The sequence below is a fragment of the Bos mutus genome, chromosome 19, assembly GCF_027580195.1.
Source record: "Bos mutus isolate GX-2022 chromosome 19, NWIPB_WYAK_1.1, whole genome shotgun sequence".
Classification (NCBI taxonomy): Eukaryota; Metazoa; Chordata; class Mammalia; order Artiodactyla; family Bovidae; genus Bos; species Bos mutus.
In genome coordinates, this window is record NC_091635.1 from 47,653,067 (window position 1) to 47,670,981 (window position 17,915).

Below are 17,915 nucleotides of genomic sequence, written 5' to 3' on the forward strand. Positions count from 1 at the left end.
TGGCGGGCGGGTTGTTAACCGCTGGACTACTGCGGAAGTCCTGCCTGCAAAGTTTCCTTCCCCCGGTTCCCTGTGTGGCTGATTCCCGCCGGTCATTTAGCTCTCAAGGGGCATGTCACCTCCTTGGTAATGCCTTTCCTCACCACCCACCTAAAGTAGACATTGAGTCACCTCCCTGATCTTGAGAGCTGCCTGGAAGTCTTTCCACTCCTGCAGTTCTCCAGTCTAGAGACGATCAAAGCTTCCACAAGACTTCTGTGAATCCCTGATGACTTACTTCACAGGTTTTGGTCTCCGGTCCAGGGATGCGGGCCCTGTGTCCCATCTCTGGCTTTCAAAGACCAAGTGGTCTCTTTTCTTGGCTTACTCAGAGTGATTTCATCCCTCCCCTTGAAATCTTACCCCAGTCTATTCTTGCCTGGAGATTTCCATGGACAGAGGAGCCTGGTGGGCTCCGTGGGGTCGCGAAGAGTTGGACATGACTGAGCGGCTCACACACACGCGTGCACGTGTACACACACACATGCATACACACGTCCATGTCCTGGGGGCATTTCTTGCCTTCACTGGGGTTGCAGACACATTTTCTAAACATGATTTTTTCCCTCCAGGAGAGGGATTCTCGTCCTAGCTGATAACAGAATAGCGACATTTTAGCATCACAGTTAAGAGACAGAGTTGGGATCTGAACCTGGATTTGCCTGAGTGTGGAGAATGCTTTTATTTTTTTTAATTTAGCTTTTTACCTCCCTGCATCTGTGGCCTGGGGGATCTAAAATTTTGACCTGCGGACTTTTAGTCGTGGCGTGTGGGATCTAGTACCCCCACCAGGGGTCGCACCCAGGCCCCTGCATTGTGAGAGGAGAATTTGCTACTGGATCACCTGGGAAGTCCCGAGACAAAGCTTTTAAACCAGCACATCACTGTGTCCCGCAGATCCTCATTCAGGCTGCTGCTGACTCTCAGCCGTTGCTTGCACACAGGTGCATGCCCACGTGTTCTTCCTACAGAGGGAAAGTGCCTGCCCTTCTGGCTGGCCTTGGGAGGTTGCCTCTAAGGCTAAATAGCATTTCTTACAGGCCAGCCAGAGCTAGCTGCAGGACATCTGGTCATCTCGTCTAAATTCTCATGGTGCACAGTGGGGATGGGGTGCAGAGGGGATCCATGAGAGGGGATGTGCCGGCCAGGCTCCTAGATGCCGGGTAGAATGCTCCTTGTACTGCCCAGGGCTGCTTCCTTCCTATTTTCCCTTCCTGTCCCACCCACTGGTCCCCTCACGTTGCTGTGTGTGGCCTTCACCCCTTTCTACCCTTTTCTCTGAAAGATGAGTGAAAACCCCGCTATTCCAGGCCTTATTGTCCACCCGCTACCAGTCATCTTGGTTCCACAAGGCTGACAGTCACATAAGCTGGCTGCTGCTGCTGCTAAGTCACTTCAGTCGTGTCCGACTCTGTGCGACCCCAGAGACCGCAGCCCACCAGGCTCCCCCGTCCCTGGGATTCTCCAGGCAAGAACACTGGAGTGGCTTGCCATTTCCTTCTCCAATGCATGAGAGTGAAAAGTGAAAGTGAAGTCTCTCAGTCGTGTCCGACTCCTAGCGACCCCATGGACTGCAGCCCACCAGGCTCCTCCGTCCATGGGATTTTCCAGGCAAGAGTACTGGAGTAGGGGTGCCATTGCCTTCTCTGATAAGCTAGCTAGGCATACAGTAATGTGAATGAATCACTTTGATTGATCAGGCTGATCACGGTTGGGAGACACCTATGGGTCAGAATGAGGAGGTCTTTCCTGTGTGTGCCTCTGTGTGCATGCGTGTTATGTTAAAAGCCAGGCATTTATCTACCTTGAAAAGATTAGGAAAAGCCCTCTGATGGACACAGACGGGGAAAGGGAAGGTGGGATGAACTGGGAGTTCAGGTTTGACATAAATACACGACCATGTATGAAATAGCTAGCTAGTGGAAACCTGTGTAACGCAGGGAGCTCAGCTTGGTGCTCTGTGGTGATCTAGAGGGTGGGATGGGGTTGGGGTGGGAGGGAGTCTCAAGAGGAAGGGGATATACGTATCCATACAGCTGATTCACTTCATTGTTCAGCAGAAACTAACATAATGTTGTAAAGCAATTATACTTCAATAAAAAACAAATAAAAAACCCCAACAAAAACAACAAAACAGCTGATTGCACCTGAGATAAGTTACTTTTGGTTCTGAACCACTGGGAGTTTCTGACAAGTTTTATTATTATGTGCCGGGATAAGAATTTGACTTTGTATACAGATTTTTCAATTAGATTTTTGGACTGACATCTCAACTCTGAACTCTTGATAGATTAAAAAAAAAAGACTCATGATGACATTTCCATTCCAGCTTGCTGGAATCCCGGCCTCGCCTGTGCTTCCTGTTTTCAGGAAGCTTGTCCTTCAGGCCTTTGAACTCGAGTTCCCTGATTATGACCCTGGTGCTGGCTAAGGACTTTGAAACCTCCTGCTTGGCTGTGCACACCAATCGTGGTCTGGCTTCTGCGTCAATCCAAGCCCTGCCACTTCTCCGTGTTCACTCTGGCTCCGGCAAGCAGAGGTCCAGCCTGGCTATGTTGTATCTGTCGGTGGTTCTGTCATCCCTGGGCTGTGAGCTCCTGGAGGATGTTTGATCACAGTTAGCTTTGATTGCAGGAATTGTGGAGAGAAATCCCTGGATCCAAAAGTAGGAGCTCACAGCCTGGAGGGACGACAAGGGAGCATTGACCTCTGTCTGGGACAAAGGGGAGGGTCAGAGTTTGAGGCCCTTACCTGCCCCAAGCTCCTGCCTGGCCAGCGTGGTGACTGACAGGTCAGTACAGGAGTTAAAGTGCTTTTGGCACAAACGACAGAAGCTAAGACCTGCTAACTCGAGCTCGTGTAAGGAAAAGGGGGTACCCAGACACCCGTGGACACATTAATGAATGAACAAAACAGGGTAGACACAGACAATGAAATATCATTCAGGCCTAGCAAAGAATGAAATCCTGACAACATGCATAAATTTTAAAAACATTGTGCTACGTGAAATAAGACAGTTACAAAAGGTCAAATAACGAGATGATTCCATTTATACCTAGAGGTATAGGTACCTAGAGGTACCTAGAGGTTCCTAGAGGAATCGCGTTCATAGTGACGGAAAGCAGAATAGTGGTTCCTAAGGGCTAGGAACTCCGGTACTTTGGCCACCTCGTGCTAAGAGTTGACTCGTTGGAAAAGACTGATGCTGGGAGGGATTGGGGGCAAGAGGAGAAGGGGACGACAGAGGATGAGATGGCTGGATGGCATCACTGACTCGATGGACGTGAGTTTGAGTGAACTCCAGGAGTTGGTGATGGACAGGGAGGCCTGGCATGCTGCAGTCCATGGGGTTGCAAAGAGTCGGACACGACTGAGCGACTGAACTGAACTGAACTGAACTGAAGGGCTGGGGGGAGGGAGGAGGGGGAAGTTATTGTTTATGGGGAAGAGAGGTTTCAGTCTGGGGTGAGGGAAAAGTTCTGGAGATGGATAGTGGTGATGGTCGCATGACAATATGCCACTGAATTGTACACTTAAATACGGTAAAAATGTTGGGTACGTGTGAACACACACACAACAGAACTGACCTAAACCAGCAAAAAGTTATTGCAGAGGTGCTAAATGCCACCACGGTCCTCTAGGAATTCAAACAAACGGACAAAACAAACAAGAATAGTGGGAAGAATGTTGGGGCACCTCATGCAACTGAGGTTAGCCAAACCTCCAAGCCTGGAGGAGGGACAGGGCAGCTCCAGGGGCTTCGGCAGACGAGTACACAGACTTCTTCCCTTTGGACAATGCTCCAGGGCTGGTTTCTCAGGTCCGAAGTTCATCTAAGAGAGAGTCTGATTGGTCAGCTGGGGTCAGGTGGCGTTTGGGTGGGTTAGCATCAGTTGGGGTCGGGGAGCAGGCAGGCAGGATGATGTAGTACCACGGGCGGCCACTGGGGGCAGGCTTGGGTCAGTTTAGCAGAATCCAAGTCATTGGAAGACCAGTCTTCCCAATGATCACTTCACCAAATTCGTTTCTCTATAGGGCTTTAGTCAGGGCTTTTGCCTGACTTTGCTTTGCCTTCACAACACCATTTTGGGGGAATGTTGGACTTTGTCTGAGTCCACTCCCTATTGTTGAGCTGGGGACAGAGAGGTAGGGAGGAGGGGAAAAAATAATCCACGTCTGGAAAAAAAATAAAGTGAAAGTGTTAGTCACTCAGTCACGTCCTGCTCTTAGCCATCCATGGACTGTCACCTACCAGGCTCCTCCGTCTGTGGAATTCTCCAGGCAAGACTACTGGCGTAGAATGCCATTACCTTCTCCAGGGGATCTTCCCTAAGCCCAGGAATCGAAGCCAGGTCTCCTGCATTGCAGGCAGATTCTTTACCATCTGATGTACCAGGGAAGCCCCCCACCTCTGGCCTCAGTGCTATATAAAAGCTCCAGTTCCCCAAATGGAGAAATTTCTCAGGGGAATGTGAAGACCCTGAAAAAACTGAGATTAAGTTTCTGCCATCCCAGCAGAAAGGAGGCAGGGAGTTAGAAACGAAGTTGGTAATAAAGGAAATTGTGTTTACTGAATGGTTGAGTTTGGGACCAGGATTTTCACCCCCAGCCTAGCCAAATGCCCTTCCAGCTTGCAGTGGGAGGGACCTAGGGATTGACACCTCCTCTTTTGTTTCAGTACCATCTGTACCCACATCACCCTGGGGAAGACCCAATATTGGGGAATTCAGCAAAGCCTCAGCAACAGGGACAAAAATCATTAGCATTTGACGATTCCCATAAGAAAAGGTTAGGTTTTTTGTTTTTAATTTTTATTTATTTGGCTGCCTTGGGTCTTAGTTGCGGCATGAGGGGTTTTTTAGTTGCAACGTGTGGGATCTAGTCCCCTGACCAGGGATTGAACCTGGGCCCCTGCACTGGGAGCACAGAGTCCTAGCCACTGGACCACCAGGGAAGTCCCAAAAGGTTAGGTTTTAAAAGAAAAGCATAATAGAAGAAAAAAGAGATCTAGACAAAGGATAAGGGTAGACAGGAAAAGTCAAGAGTCCCGTGAGTCTTTTAATGAGTGCGAGGCCAGAGAGAGCCAGAGGTGGTTTGGCTGTTGGGAGGCAGGACGTGATCGTTCAGGACGGGCTGGTGCATCGGAGGGAGGTGAGGGTCTGAAGCAGGACAAGGAGGAGGATGTGAAAGTGCCGTGCTGAGCGTTAAGGATGTACCCCCGCCCTCCCCCTCAACCTTGGCATTTCCTCCGGAGACTGAGAATATATTCGAAATGCTTTACTTTTTTGAATCTCTGGCCTCTTTCTCTGAAGGTGACTCTTGTCATTCAGACCGCAAGGTTGCCTGCGTTTTCACGGGATTACGCCTTCCCCCCCGTTGAACTTGGGCTCTGTTGGAGGCCTGACCACCACGGCGAGTTGTGGATCTGGGCTTGACCTTCCTCCCATCTGGTGATGTTAACCTAGGCCAACCTCCTGGAATGCCGCGGATGAAGTCTGGGATCCTTGACGTACTCTTGGACCCAGTCATTGTTGGGGTCGGTACAGACCTCTCGTTTCCGCTTGGTGATGAAGCTGTGGGGGCAGAGTTAGACCATCAGGGGCCCTGGAGCAGTTAGGGGTCCAGTCCACACACTCCCCCTCACTTCTAGCTCACTGGGGGCTTGCCTCATGCCCTGTACCATCTCCCTAGGCCTCCCTCTGTCTGGGTCCCCTCAAAAAACTCCCCTCTCTGGCCTCTAGACCTCATCGTCTCTTCTTTCAGCCCCTCTCCATTCAGCCTAGACCCTCAGGCTTGAGTTCCATTATGGCCACCGTTTCTTGGACCACATGAACCAGCCACGTGCCTCTGTAAGGTGGCAAAGTCTAGAACAAACCCCAGGCCTGTCCCATGAGAGTCAAAGCCCAGGCCCTTAACTGCTGCTCCCCTGTTCTAGCATGGAGACTTGGTTCTGTGTACCCCGATCCAGCCTTGGGCTCCCCTTCCTGCTGCCTGTAAATGTCTGCAGGATGGTGCTTACACGATTGCCGGCAGGTGACAGTTGAGGGCCTGTCTGTATCCCACCACCAGTTTCCTCGGCAATACTTTCTCATGATACTTCAGGCAGCAGTTGGGTGGGGTGTTCACCGACTCAGGAATTTCTGAGGGGATGACATTGAAAGCTGAGTTAAGAAGGCAGAGAGGAAGCCCATGGCTGCCCACCTCCATCTCCCATCTCTTGCATTTTGTCCGTTCTTCTGATGGCAAAGCCATCTGTCAGCAGGGATTGGTGGTAGCTTGATGGGTAACAGACAAGAGAAAAAGATGAATCTTCTGCAGATCTTTCAGCCTCATCTGAGGCTGAGCTTCATCAAGTACAAAGGACTGGGGGATTCACATTTGCTGATGAACTTGACTGGGCAAACATATATTGAGCTCCTATTACAAGCCAGGCTCTATGGGAGTTAGAACATGTGGAAGACACAGTCACTACTCTTGTGTCCCCTTATAGACCAGTCTGGGTGAAAAAGCAAAGTGAACAGATAAGCACTACAATGGGATAGAGTAGATTTTGACGCAAGGGGCCATGGGAACAGAACGAGGAGCACCTGACCCAGCCTGGCAGGTTGAGGAAGAAGTCCTGCAGCAGGTGATGTCTGAGCTGATTCCTGAGGGATGAGCAGGACTTAGGCAGACAGAGGGGTCATGGGATCTGGAAGAAAGAAATATATGGAGGCCTGAGGTGGGGGAAGCCCAGCGTGTCTGGGAGGATGGAGCAGTTCCAGGAGCCACAGTGCAAGGTGGGAAGGAAGAAGTAGGAAGAGGATATTAAAGAGGGCGGGGAGGGCTGCACCCCTTCTGAACTATGTCAGGGAGCCTGCATTCTGTCCTAGAGGCACCAGAGAGGCTGAGGTAGGGGGGAAGCTGAGATGCAGGGATGAGCAGGAGATGTCAGGGCAAGGGGAAAAGGCTTGTATTTAAGTTTTGGGGCCAGACAGCATGGGTTGGAGTCTTGACTAAATGACTTGAATCACGGGCAAATTTCTTAACCTCTCTGGATGCCTTCACCCATTAAATGAAGGTGAAAAAGCTCCATCCTACACAGCAGGGGAAGGAGAAGGCAGGATGAATTGAGACAGTGGCATTGACATATATATGCTACCATGTATAAAACAGAGAGCTAGTGGGAAGCCGCTGTATAACCTAGGGCGCTCAGCTCAGTGCCCTGTGATGACCTAAAGAGGTGGGATGATGGGTGGGAGGGAGGCCCAAGAGGGCGAGGATGTGTGCAAACATACAGCTGATTCACATTGCGAACAAAACATTGTAAAACAGTTATTCTGCAAGTAACAAAATATCCTATGCTACACCATAATGAAACAATATTTAAAAAGAATGCATATGTATGTATAACCAAATCACTTTGCTGTATAACAAGAATTAACAACATTGTAAATCAACTATACTTCAATAAAAATAAATCAATAATAATAAAAAGAAGTTATGTCCTAGGATCGTGGTGAGGATGAGTTGAGAAAATGCTTGCAAAACCCTTAACTCAGAGTCTGGTGTAGAAAGTGTCAGCGCTTGTGATTAAGAGCTGATGGTAGGGAGAATGGATACATGTGTAAGCATGGCTGAGTTCCTTCCCTGTGCACCTGAAACTATCACAACATTGTTAATGGCTGCACTCCAATACAAAATAAAAACTTTTTCTTTTTTTTTAAAAGAGGTAATGGTAGTAATGGCCACTCTACTGGCTTGGAAAGTATTTTCTCTCCCTCTCTGACACTCCCAGGAGGCCAGACTTGGTTGGTTGGTAGCACTGTGTCCCCCTTGAGCTCCCCTGACTGCTCATCATTCAAGGATATCACCTTCCCCAGCCCCGAGACCTGCAGAGTGCAAATCCCTGACCAGTAGGTGGCAAAACTTGAGACGTCTCCAGGGCACCATTTGGCTGATCCATGCTTTGGCTGGGCCATTTTTCTTCCTGCCTGACCTTCCCGAAGGGCAATATTGCCCCCTCCCACCCCCAGGAGGCGCCTCTACCCACAGTGGCCCTGGTTCTTTAAGGCGACGTTTACAGGGATCAGGGGCGTGCTGAGAGTATGTGGGCAGATTACATGGTGTGTGTGACCCTCGCTCCCCCGAGGGTTCACAAAGGCAGAATCCAGCCAGACTACGTGCCAAGGGCAGCCTTAGGGAGAAAGGAAGGGCTGGGGCCATTAAAGGCGCGTATGTACTGAGAGATGGCCTGAGTCTCTGGTCCCTTGCCTGTCACCAGCCCTCATAAATGCTGGTAGAGGCAGAGCCCATGCATCTGTCTCATGGCTACAAAGCCTTTCAATCTCCTTCAATCCCTTTTCTCTTTTCTACAAACTTTTTTAGCCCTAGGCTGGGAGATGGAGCCAAGGGCCCAGAAATCCCCAAATGGCACATGTGGGCATCCCACTGGGGTGTCTCTTGGTTGCCATGGCAGTCCCAGAAATTTACAACAGATCCTGCCCGCAAGGGGTGTCTAGATTCAGACTCCCCGTTCTGGGCTTAGCCCCAAATCTCCCTCCGCCGGCCTCCCTGACTCCCTCGGTCCTGCCCTGCCAGACCAGGCGTGGCTTTTCCCACCCACTTGCCTCGCCTTCCTCCTCATCACATATGTTTGTGATTGTCCCTTCTGCTCCTTCCTTGGCTCTTCCTCCTAAATGATCATTCCTGCTGTGTCCTCAGGACTCCTGATGTGACCTCGACCCAGCTTCCTGAGACTGCCCAGCCCCAGCAGCTCTGGAGCGCAGCTCAGCTCTGCTTGCCAGGGGCCAGTGTGCAGCAGCGTGGGTGCAAGTGGGGGCCTGGGGCTGATGACGGAGGCCTGAGAGCACTCTCGGCATCACCCTGGCCTGCTCCCTGTTCCCTTGGCTCAGTGCCGCCCTCCAGGGGCAGGTGGACTCACTTGGCTGGCTGTGAACAACAGAAGTGATGGTGAGAATGAGGAGAAAGAGGGCAGCCACGGAGACCTTCATCCTCTCAGTGGGCAGTCAGGCTCCGGGGGGAGGCTGGGCGGACACAGTCTCCTTCCTTGCTGGTCACCCACGCGGGGCCCTCAGCTCTCTGGACTCTGACCACTTCAGAGTGGGTGGAGGAAGAGAGACGACGGTCCTCCCTTCCTGTTTGCTGAAAGGGAGGGCAGTGGAGGGTGGGGTCTGGTGCACAGTTGAATTTGCTAACATTTGCATCTGCATGGAGGAAAAGAGAAAGGGAGGAATAGGCGCTGGGTGTCAGCTCCCTTCAGGCCCTATTTTACTTAAATTCACAGAGGGGAGTAGAGACTTTATTCCCGTTTTGCAGATGAGGCCCCTGAGGCTTAGAGAAGCTAAATAAATCTCACCTGGGTAGGAGGCAGAGGCTGTTTAGTCACTAAGTCGACTCGACTCTTTGTGGCCCCATGGACTGTAACCCACCAGGCTCCTGTGTCTGCGGGGTTCTCCAGGCCAGAATACCGGAGTGGGTTGCCATGCCCTCCTCCAGGGGATCTTCTCGACCCAGGGATTGAACCTACGTCTCCTCCATTGACAGGCGGATTCTTTACCACGGAGCCAGATAGGCAGTCCTGGAAACAGAATCTGTGTGGCTTCATCGAGTTGCCCGCCCCCATCTCTACTTTGGGAAAGAAGAGGGAAGGTTGAACCGACCTTTTCCTCAGGTGATCAGTCTTTGGGAGGCCAACAGAAAGCAGGGTTAGAGAGAGCACAGACTGAGGAAAGGGTAGGGTTTAGTGACCTCGGAAAAGAGTGTCCCCCTTGCCCCCGTCCAAGGACACACGATGGAACTCACACTTTCTTGGTGCAGATTACGCCACTAATACTCTTCTCCCATTCCTAAAGGGTCAGATCTTTGGGTCCCTGTTTGCTGAAATGTTTGTCTCATTTGTTGATGCTCTCATTTACCTCTTTGGACTTTGTACTGGGAACCAGTTTCAGGTCTAATCAGCTGATCCCTCCTGGGTGCCCTCGTGCGTGCGGGTAAAGTCTCTTCAGTCATGTCCAAATATTTGCGACCCCAAGGACTGTAGCCTGCCAGGCTCCTCTGTCCTTCGGACTCTCCAGGCAAGAATACTGGAGTGGGTTGCCATATCCTCTTCCAGGGGATCTTCCTAACCCAGGCATCAAACCAGCTTCTCTTAGGTCTCTGGCATTGGCAGGCGAGTTCTTTACCCCTAGCGTCACCTGGGAAGCCTGGGTGCCCTCAGTGTGGGTTAATCCAATCTGCCACCGTGGTCAATCATGGCCAGCAGAGGGCTGTCCAACACGGTGAACCTGACAACCTGCTTCTGGGTCCCAGAGTTCCAGCTTCCGCCCTTGGCTTTGGCTAAAGCTGGACTTGCCCCCTCGGGCTTCCCTGGCGGCTCGATGATAAAGAATCCGCCTGCAATGCAGGAGTCGCAGGAGACGCAGGTTCAATCCCTGGGTCGGGAAGATGCCCTGGAGGAGGGCATGGCAACCCACTCCAGTAGAGGGGCTTGGTGGGCTACAAAGCGACTCAGCATGGGCCCATGGACCTGCCCCTCAGTATCTTCTCTTTTCAGACTGCCTCAGAACCCTGTTCCAGGCTGAAGGCAGCTTTCAGAGAAGAAATGAAAGAGGGGATTTGCTCTTTGATGGACTGTGACCTCTAGAGGCATGAGGGAGTGTTTCAGGAGATGGCAGTTTTGGGGGACGGGGCGTGGGGAAATAAGGATCTCGAAAATCCTTGTGGGTCTTGTTGTTTGGCAAGATTGCTTATAAAATAGGGAAAAGCAGGCAATGCAATTAGTCCTGGTGGGTTCAAGGCAGTTAGTGGTGGTAAAGCTGTGGCTTTTTATGAGGGTAGCGGGGTAGGTATATGAGATAACCCTTAACCTCTGTGTGTGGAGGAGAGGAGGTATGAGGAAGCCTGCTGTGCCTTTGCTGTGCAGACACCCTTGGTCTTTATGGAGGGCTGGAGACCAGGGAGCGTGGTCATCATGTCTACACTGGGTGTGCTCTTCCTCTGTGTATGCAGAGCTCCTTGAACCTGGAAGATGGGTCTGAGAGCCTTTGGGGTCAGCTGGAACATAAGCTTCCTCTTGGTTCCTTTCTCATTCCGTCTATCCACCCATCCACCATCCATTCATCCACCCATCTATGCATTCATCCATCCACCCATTCATCCACCATCCACTATCCATCCATCCACCCATCTATCTATCCATCCATTTATGCATCCATCCGCCCATTCATCCACCATCCACTATCCATCCATCCATCCATCCATCTATCCATCCATCCGTTTATGCATCCATCCACTCATTCATCCACCATCCATCCATCCACCCACTGATCTATTCATCCATTTATCCACCCACCCATCTATGCATCTATCCATCCACCCATCCATCTATGTACCATCCATTCATTCATCTATGCACCATCCATTCATTCATCTATGCATTCATCCATCCACCCGTTCATCCACCATCCACTATCCATCCATCTATGCATGCATGCATGCATCCATCCATCTACCCACCCACCCACCCATCCACCCACCCATCCATCCATTTCCTGAGCACCTGATGTGGGCCAGACTTTTTGCTATGCCTTGTGAAGTACACAAAAATGAATAAAACAATATAGTGCAACCTGATGTGTGTATGTGGATGGCGAAGAATTGGATAAAATTTGTCCATCAATCATTCCTATCTTAGCCAGCAGGGGACAAAGGCCTTGGGACCACCACAGAAAAAAGACTATGGAACTTAACTGTTACAGAGAGGCCTTTATGAAGATTTAGCTGCAAAATCAAGCTTTCCTTGTGAAGCTTAAATAAATGAATGCACATAGACTGCTTTAGCAGAGTGCTTGGACTATGGAGGTGCTACAAAAATAGTATCTGTTTTTATTGTGGTCATTACTGTCTCAAGGTAGCCTTTATACAGTGTGTCTTCCTCACTTCCTGTTCAGTTTCTCTCTACCTCCATGGCAGACCTGACCCTTTTTTTTTTTTGCACCAGGCTCTGGCCAAACTTCTGCAGAGTGAAGCATGAGGCTGAGGGTGGCACCCTGAGCTGCCCTGCCAGAGCAGGCATGGCTGGGCTCACCAGTGTCCTCAAGTCCGCAGCGAGAGGGGAAATTTAGTAGAAATGCATGAGGGCAGGAAAGGGCCTGACTGGTCTTTAATTCAAGTCAGGGCATCTCCCAGGAGGCGGCTGGGGCTGAGCTGGGAGGAGGGGAGTGGGTTCAACCCCCTCTGTTTAAATCCCGAGCTGTGTCCTTCTCCATTACTTCTGGGTCACTCCTCCAGTTCCTTGATATAGTCCTGGACCCAGCCATCATGGGGGTTGGCACAGATGTAATGGCCCTTCTTGGTGATGAAGCTGTGGAACAAGAGGGGAGAAGGATGACCAACCAAGGCTCCGGGAGCCAGGAAGCGAGAGCCAGTCCTTCCTTCTTCACAGATTCCTCATTCCACCCAGACCGGTTCCCCTTCCTTAGTTAGAGGCAGCCCAGGGCCAGTGTATTTTCAGAGATACACCCTCCAGCCCCTCAGGGCTGCTTAGACCCGTCCAGTCTCTGTGCCCAACCCAGGAGGTGTCCCTTGCCTCTCCTTCCTCTCCCCACCACATCCTCATCCATGGGCCCAGCTTCCTCCTGGACCCAGCAGGGCCCCCCTGACGGCCCCTGAGCCCCAAGTCTGCTTCTCCCTACCCCACCCCATGCTGCTTCTCTCTGTGGACACGCCTGAGAGCACTTTGGGGAGCACCCATCCTGCATTCTCCCCCCTGCCCTTCCCCACCGTGCTCCCAGCCCTACGGGCCCCCCATCCCCCAGGGTGGTGTGTGGGTTTCACCTACACGATTCCAGGCTTGGGGCATTGGCTGCTGGTCTCATAATAGCTTGAAACGCGCTGCCGGGGGACTGGCCGGCTCACGTAGGTGAGGCAGCACTCGGCGGGGTGGTAAGGTCCTCCTGAGGAGAAAGAGGGGAGCAAGCTGAGATCAGGGTGCTTGTTAGAGATGCAGGGTGCTGACTGCCTCTGGAACCCTAGGGGGTGCAGGAGGAAAGGAAGGAGAGCACCCCAGAATTCAGAGAGAGGGCTGTAGAAAAAGCTCAGTCCCCTGGCCTCCCTCTCAGGCTAATCCCCGGGCTCCTTTTTCTCTCCTCCTTCATCACCGATCACCCTGCCTCCCTTTCTCTCACCCCTGTGGAGTCCTTTACCAAAGTCACCTCATGGACTGTAGCCCGCCAGACTCCCCTGTCCAAGGAATCCTCCAGGCCAGAATACTGGAGTGGGTTTCCCATTCCCTTCTCCACGGGATCTTCCCTGACCCAGGGATCAAACCCAGGTCTCCTGCATCGCAGGCAGATTCTTTACCATCTGAGCCACCAGGGAAGCTATGTTGTCATGAGCCCCCCTGCTCTAAACCGGGCAGCTCCCTGACCCCACATTGACAAAAATACCCATCCTATAGCATCCTAACCAACCACCTAACACCACCCTTCTAGCAAGAAGTTTCTTTGTCTTGAGGCTATAAAAATTGGCTACCAGCCCACAAAAGGCACTGTCCCTGTCTTGAGCCAGCCCACTGGCCTAACAGCATCTCCTGCTCTAGTAAACTCTCTTCTCCTCTCATTCTGCCTCATGTCTCAAAATTCTTTTCCAACCTGCGCATAGACCACGACAATTGCCGCCTCACCCCCAAAGGACTGGCTGATGACTTTGAACTCTGGATGGAAGCGCAGCAAAGTCCAGATCTCAGCGAGCACACAACCCTGGGGAGAAGGGATATTAGGGGGGAAAAGTCCCAATAGGATTGGGGATGCAGATCCTGTCCCTCCCAGTGCCCCCATCCTGCCTGATCCCCACTGAACCCACGCCCTGCCAAGAGGGCAGAATGCCCACACCAAGACCCACGGACAATGACCAGGGAGCTAGGACTACCAGATCTAACCCCATCCAGCCTCTGTTGGCTTTGCACCATCACCCCCATGTCTGCTCATCTGTGAACAAGGCGGTTAACTGCCTTGGCGGCTGACTGCATTTTACACACAGCTTCCTGGAGGCGCAGAGGCACTTGGGAGCTGAGTTACGGGTATAAGACCCCATCTGCCTTTTTCCCGTTTTACATTTTGGGCCTCCTGTGTAAGATTTTGCTGGAAGAAAAATTTTCCTGATCTAAAACACTTTAAAAAAATCACTGTATTTTTCAGTTATTTTTTGATTCCAAAATTTCATGGCTCTTGTAGGAGGTGCCCTTGGTGACAACAAAGTCACACCAAGATTGAATTACAGGGGCAGCAGGGGAGGGGTTTCAGATCAAGGGCCTTGCAGTTAGGGGGTACAGTGATTGGGGCCGTCACGTTATGTGACCAACCTGGACAGAAATATGGGTGTGCACAGCGATGGCCTCGGCATCACCGAGGTGCTTGGGTGGCAAGGGAAGGGCTGGTCGTCTTATGCAGCGCCATCTCCAGCAGCACTCTCACCCCCTGAAGAGTGGAGTAAGGGACCCCCTGGTCCCTGAGAACCACTGTCACTGCATCCTCTGAGCTGCCCAGTGACTCCTCAGATAAGCAAAGCAAACTGTCCCCATTCCACCCAGTCTAGTCTAGCTCCATTTCAACAGCCTTCTATGTTTCCCTTCAGTTTCTAAAAAGGAAACGAGGTAAAATTGCAGAGTGACGAATAGCTTGGGTTGCCTGTAAAGGCAGCTCTTCCGAAGAAACAAGCTGAAAAATGGTGGCCTAGGAGCTCCCCCATCCCAACTGTTCCTTTCCCCCAAGTACATACCCAAGTGATGCTGCACTCATGGGGTAGGGAGACCCTGGAAGCAGCCTGGATCCAAATCTCAGGGGGTAAAGGGACAAAGTGACCTTGAGGGTCCCGAACACGTCTTCCCAGTCTCCTGGGGGATAACGAGCCCAAATGGGATGGGCCTGTCTTTAGTTTAATGGCAAAGAGAGAGGAATGGAGGGAGTGAAGAGATAACCTGGCCTCACTGCATGGCGTTGGCAGGGAGGGGATTGGTCCTGGGCAATGTGAGGATGAAACCAGTTTAAGAGGACATCAGACACAGTGGAATACTACTCAGCCGTAAAAAGAATGAAATACTGCCATTTGCAGCCACCTGGTTGGACTTGGAGGGCATTATGCTAAGTGATTCCCTGATAGTTCGGTTGGTAAAGAATCCGCCTGCAATGCAGGAGACCCTGGTTCGATTCCTGGGCCTGGAAGATCCACTGGAGAAGGGATAGGCTACCCACTCCAGTATTCTTGGGCTTCCCTTGTGGCTCAGCTGGTAAAGAATCTGCCCGCAATGCGGGAGAATTGGGTTTGATCCCTGGATTGGGAAGATCCCCTGTAGAAGGGAAAGGCTACCCATTCTGGCCTGGAGAATTCCACAGACTATATCCATGGGGTTGCAAAGAGTAGGACACGACTGAGTGACTTTCACAGCAACAGAGCCTGCTAAGTGAAATAAGTCAGACAGAGAAAAATAAACACAGTATCATATCCTTATACGCAGAATCTAAAAAACACAACAAACAAATGAATAGAACAGAAAAGAAAAGATTCACAGATATACAGAACAATAGTGTTTACCAGTAGGGAGAAGGAAGGGGGGAGGGGCAAAGTTGGGCTAGGGGATTAAGAGGTACAAACAATTAAGTATAAAATAAGCTACAAGGATACATTATACAACACAGGGAATACAGTCAATATTTTATAACTATAAATTGAATATGATCTTTAAAAATTATGAATCACTATATTAGACACCTTAGGTAATATAACCTTGTGTATGCATGCGTGCTAAGTTACTTCAGTCATGTCCGACTCTTTGTGACCCTATGGACTGCAGCCCACTAGACTCCTCTGTCCATGGGATTTCCCAGGCAAGAGTACTGGAGTGGGTTGCTGTATCCTCTTCCAGGGGATCTTCCCCACCCAGGGATCCAACCCAAGTCTCTTGCGTCTCCTGCACCGGCCGTGGGGTTCTTTACCACTGGCGCCATCTGGGAAGTCTATACAACCCTGTATAGCAACTGTGTCGTTGTTATTTAGTCGCTAAATAGTATCTGACACTTTGCGACCCCTGGATTGTAACCGGCCACCCCTGGATTGTAACCGGCCAGGTTCCTCTGTCCGTGGGATTCTCCAGGTAAGAACACTGGAGTGGGTTGCTGTATCTTCCTCTAGGGGGTCTCCCCGATTCAGGGATTAAACCCGAATCTCCTGCTTGGCAGGAGGATTCTTTACTACTGAGCCACCTGGGGAGCCCACAGCAACTACACTTCAGTAATAAAGAAAAGAAGACACTAGACCCCCTTCTGGAGCCCCTTTCTCTTCGCATCCCAGCACCCTGGCTCCTGCTTGCTATCCCACAGGGACCAGGTTGGAAGGTGTTGTACTCACTTGAAGACGATCCATTCTTGGACCCAAGGGCCACAGTGATGCTGAGGAGGAGGAGGAAGGAGACGGCTGCCATGGAGACCTTCATCCTCCCGTGGAGGAGCAGCTGCAGGAGGAGAGGCAGCTTGGTAGGGGCTTCAGAGGCTTCCTGGGCTTCCGAAGTTTTGAGAAATGTTCATTTAGACAAAAAAAATTTTTTTTTCCAGTAAGGGAACTAGGATTTCAAAGGGAAGTAGGAAGCAGTAGATCCCTCAGCGATTTCACATCCTGCACATGTGTTGAGGGTGGAGTGAAGGAAGACTGGAGAGCCAAGATTTCAGAGAGGAAATTGACCTCCACCCTAGTGGGAATATATTTAACCCTTTTCTATTGCCAGATTTTAGATATGATATTTTATTTTTTATCCCATGCTCAGTCGCACAATCGTATCTGACTCTTTGTGAGCCCATGGACTGTAGCCCACCAGGCTCTTCTGTCCATGGGTTTCTCCAGGCCAGAATACTGGAGTGGGTTGCCATGTCCTACTCCAGGGGCTCTTCCTGACCCAGGGATCGAACCCACGTCTCCTGCATCTCCTGCATTGGCAGGTGGATTCTTTACCACTGAGCAACTTGGGAAGCCCTGTTTAACCCTCTGACGTACGCCTTTCCTTAGTCATAGAAAGACCACGAGCCCCATGGGGAGGGAAGACTGGCTCAGCCTTAGTTCAAGATCTCAAGGCTGGGATGTGTCCCGTACTTAGTTCTGGTACCAGGCCCCAGAGCAAGGCTGTATGGGGGCCAGAGGTCAGAGAGGATTTGGGGTAACAGGATAGGGTCTCCAGTCTTGGAAATCCTCACTTAAGCTCTTCAGCAGAACCTGTGGCTCCCAACCTCATCCTCACTCCTTCACTGTCCCCTGGGGGTGAAGAAGTGCCATGGTGCTCACTAGACAATTTATTTAACAAGCTTTATACTTTAATATGGCGCTTCCCAGGTGGTGCTAGTGGTAAAGAACCCGCTTGCCAATACAGGAGACATAAAAGACGTGGGTTTGATCCTTGGATCAGGAACATCCCCTGGAGGAGGGTATGGCAACCCGCTCCAGTATTCTTGCCTGGAGAATCCCATGGACAGATGATACAGTCCATAGGGTTGCAAAGAGTTGGACATGACTGAAGCAACCTCGGGTGCACACACACACACTTTAATACACACTAGCTGTTGTCCCAAATGCTTCATGAATTTAGGCATTTTAAGCCTTATATTATAAGGCTTAAATTATATTAGCTTATATTATATTATATTAGCAGTTGAGGAAACTGAGGCACAAAAAGCATCCATAACTTGCCCAAGCTCTGACAGTTGATAAGTGGAATCAGGCTTCAAACTCCAATTGGGTAGTCTGGTTCCCAAGTCTATGTTCTTTTTTTAAAAAAATATTTATCTAATTATTTGGCTGCACTGAGTCTTAGTTGCAGCGTGCAGGATCTTCGA

General features: G+C 50.8%; 2 protein-coding genes across 3 annotated transcripts; both read right to left on the minus strand.

Moving 5' to 3' along the window:
* Positions 1 to 2,157: 2,157 nt before the first annotated feature.
* Positions 2,158 to 12,265, minus strand: CCL16 (C-C motif chemokine ligand 16). 2 transcript variants are annotated; one of them, XM_070390490.1, is made up of 4 exons: positions 12,128 to 12,265; positions 8,963 to 9,245; positions 6,059 to 6,179; positions 2,158 to 5,612 (listed from the first exon to the last, which is right to left on the minus strand). In XM_070390490.1, the coding sequence occupies exons 2-4, from the start codon at positions 9,030 to 9,032 to the stop codon at positions 5,501 to 5,503; spliced, it is 303 nt and encodes a 100-aa protein (XP_070246591.1). In that variant the 5' UTR covers positions 9,033 to 9,245; positions 12,128 to 12,265; the 3' UTR covers positions 2,158 to 5,500. The 2 variants fall into 2 exon arrangements, with proteins under 2 accessions (XP_070246591.1, XP_070246590.1); XM_070390489.1 differs by lacking the exon at positions 12,128 to 12,265 and adding an exon at positions 9,398 to 9,536.
* On the minus strand, positions 12,186 to 16,705 carry LOC102264403 (C-C motif chemokine 14). Its single transcript, XM_005899667.3, has 3 exons — positions 16,444 to 16,705; positions 12,881 to 12,995; positions 12,186 to 12,403 (listed from the first exon to the last, which is right to left on the minus strand). Exons 1-3 carry the CDS (start codon positions 16,526 to 16,528, stop codon positions 12,319 to 12,321), a joined length of 285 nt encoding a protein of 94 aa, XP_005899729.2. The 5' UTR covers positions 16,529 to 16,705; the 3' UTR covers positions 12,186 to 12,318.
* Between the last annotated feature and the right edge of the window lie 1,210 nt (positions 16,706 to 17,915).